Source organism: Aplysia californica, unplaced genomic scaffold (genome assembly GCF_000002075.1).
Source record: "Aplysia californica isolate F4 #8 unplaced genomic scaffold, AplCal3.0 scaffold00977, whole genome shotgun sequence".
NCBI classification, from domain to species: domain Eukaryota; kingdom Metazoa; phylum Mollusca; class Gastropoda; order Aplysiida; family Aplysiidae; genus Aplysia; species Aplysia californica.
Window position 1 is genome coordinate 164,028 of NW_004798247.1, and position 2,543 is coordinate 166,570.

Below are 2,543 nucleotides of genomic sequence, written 5' to 3' on the forward strand. Positions count from 1 at the left end.
CCCACTCACTGCCCCTCCTCCGGGTCATCCATGTAAGAGCGGTATCCCAGTGGTACCTGGGCCCAGATCTGCGTCTCCCCCGAGGCCAGCAGTCCGTAGACGATCCCGCCGATGCCGTAGATGCAGGCCGCCAGGTAAAAGACGATCTGCCAGTCGGCCGAGGACTCCTGCCAGGTAGGGAAATCACAACGGGCAAATTGATGAAACAGTCGACGGAGAGGGGGAGGGCAGAAAGGGGGGGGGGGAGTGTGCGGTTATTACTTTGAGTGAGGTTGGGGTTTTTTTGGTAGTCTAACCTGAGACACAACCAGTTGTACTGGTGCTATTTGGAAAGACACCAACCGAATTTTACTTTCATAAGCCGCAACCTTAGACTTACAAAGTTCTATCTGACATTTTTGGCCGTTTTGTTTTACTAAGACAATGAAGTCAGATACCAAATGTGAGGCAGCACGATGGAATCAGGCTCTCGTCAAAATAATCAAAGTCAAGAAACTTGCATTTTTCCGCGGGTTGTGAATTTTTATCAAATTTTTGTTTTTTAGCTGAACACCTTTCATGTTCATGAAAGAACTCATTTCTGAGTGGATTTTTTCTGAAAACCGTTGATTAAAGGCACAAAAACTGAAAATTTTCCGTTTCCACAGATTCTTAAGCTAAGGAAATAACTTATCTTTGGCGGCCATTTTCTCACTAATCTTACCACTGAAAACAAGTGACCCCCACCTCCTTTTTTCGCAAATATCTCGACTTGTATTCAAGATAAATGGATATTTTTTTCATCCAAAGCAAGAATAATGAACAAGCTTTAAGATGATACCAATAACTCTACATGCCCCAACATGAAACTCAAACTTTTCTACACCAAATTTCTCACAACTAGACACTGAGAAGATAGAACTTTGTAAGACTATATATATTAAAGAGAATCATTAACTCTTTATCTCCAAGGGGGGTAAACCCACTTCGCTGGGCTGTCCGCGTGGTTTTATGCAAAAAAAATCTGAAATTATGCAGACTGGGCCCAAAAATGTGAAATTATGTGATTCTGCTAATTTTAACAAAGAATGATAAAGGAAAATAATCCGAAATTGTGCAAAAAAATTATCAAATTTTGCTAAATTATGCGGGGTGCTTAAAACCACAGGGACAGGCTGGGGCCCTTTCTGACGCTAAATCTACAAATGACAAAAACGTCATTAACTGGGTCATTAAATCGAAACTTGCAAACCTATTTTGATAGTTCTTTATATTATAATGTATGAACTTCCGGTATAAGAAACCTGTTTTCGGAAATTGCCGAAAAGTAATTAGATGCCGAAGTCGTCATAAAGGAATGTGCCCAAGCCGCTGTCAGCGACTCACCGGCCCAGTGGTTTCGACCGTGAGCCGCTGGGAGCGACTTGCCGGAGATAAAGAGTCAAGACAATAAAAGTCATTTAGTGCTGGGGAAGAACAAGGAAGACAGACAGAAAGAACAGAGGGAAGGAAAGAAGAAGGGCCAAAAAGAAGCACTCTCCACCCACCCCCACAATACCACAGAGAGAACCAGGCACTTGAGTCATATATATTCATTTTCATTTAAATAAGAATTTTACGGCACATGCAATACAAAAAGGTCATAGAAGTGCCGAAGATTAGAGGTGTTACAAGAGAGTAACAAACACAAAAAAGAAGGAGAGGAGATAAGGACGATAGATGTTTGATAGGAAAAAAAGGAACAAAACACACTGCCGCGCCCGCCAACCACCCACCCACCCACTCATATGTTCTGAAGATGACCTTGACCCTGACAACATACGGACAGACTGAAGTTGTCTTTAAGCCATTCCCAAAGGGGGGGACATTCATTAACACGTTCTTAGGCACAGTAGATTTATCAATGTCATGCTATAACTGAGCCGTAACAATATAGGGGGAACTGCTGCTATTTCTTTCCTCATCCTTACTATCGTCTTTTTTCCCCTACTTCTTTTGTATGTTTGTCACTCTCTTGTGACCCGCTATTTCCGGGGGGCCTTGATAGTCAAAGCAGACTTTGAGCTGTTGAGGCTAGAGAGGTGAGCAGAGTAAGTCTGATTCCCCGTTTGGACTTCTGTTGACATCCACCCCTTGGCACTCATATGACCTTATGCAGTTCACGGCGTCACTTTTCGCCCGATTCTGTTACTTTTAGTTAGTGTGACTCAGCAGCCCACCGGAGCTCCCCGGCTCAGGGTCACGGGGTTAATGAGCCCTGAAGCGACTTTGCCGGTGTCGGTAAGGAAGTTCGCATTTTTGACTATGTTTAAAACGATATAACTTCTTCCCCATCCCACATAGCAAACCATAACCGGATGTACTAAAAGCTCAATGTCTTGAGATTTATTCTGCGTTAGAATTGTTAATTTCTGTGCCTTAGTTTTTGCTCTAGACAAGTGTTTGTAGAGTACCCAATTTGTCCTATTTTAGTTACAAACTTATGAATAAATTATTGTTGATTTTAAAAAGGCACGACAGATCTCTCCAAAATCTGTGTTAAACTGACTACGAATATCATGTCT

The 2,543-nt window shown here is 42.4% G+C and overlaps 1 protein-coding gene across 1 annotated transcript in view; it reads right to left on the reverse strand.

Annotated features, from left to right (window-relative positions):
• Window positions 1-5: 5 nt before the first annotated feature.
• LOC101863391 (sialin) overlaps window positions 6-2,543 on the reverse strand; it is a gene marked incomplete in the record, with an annotated part of 24,407 nt that continues 21,869 nt past the window's right edge. The window contains 1 exon segment of the mRNA XM_013089546.2: window positions 6-167. Within this exon segment, the coding sequence (XP_012945000.1) occupies window positions 6-167 (162 nt within the window).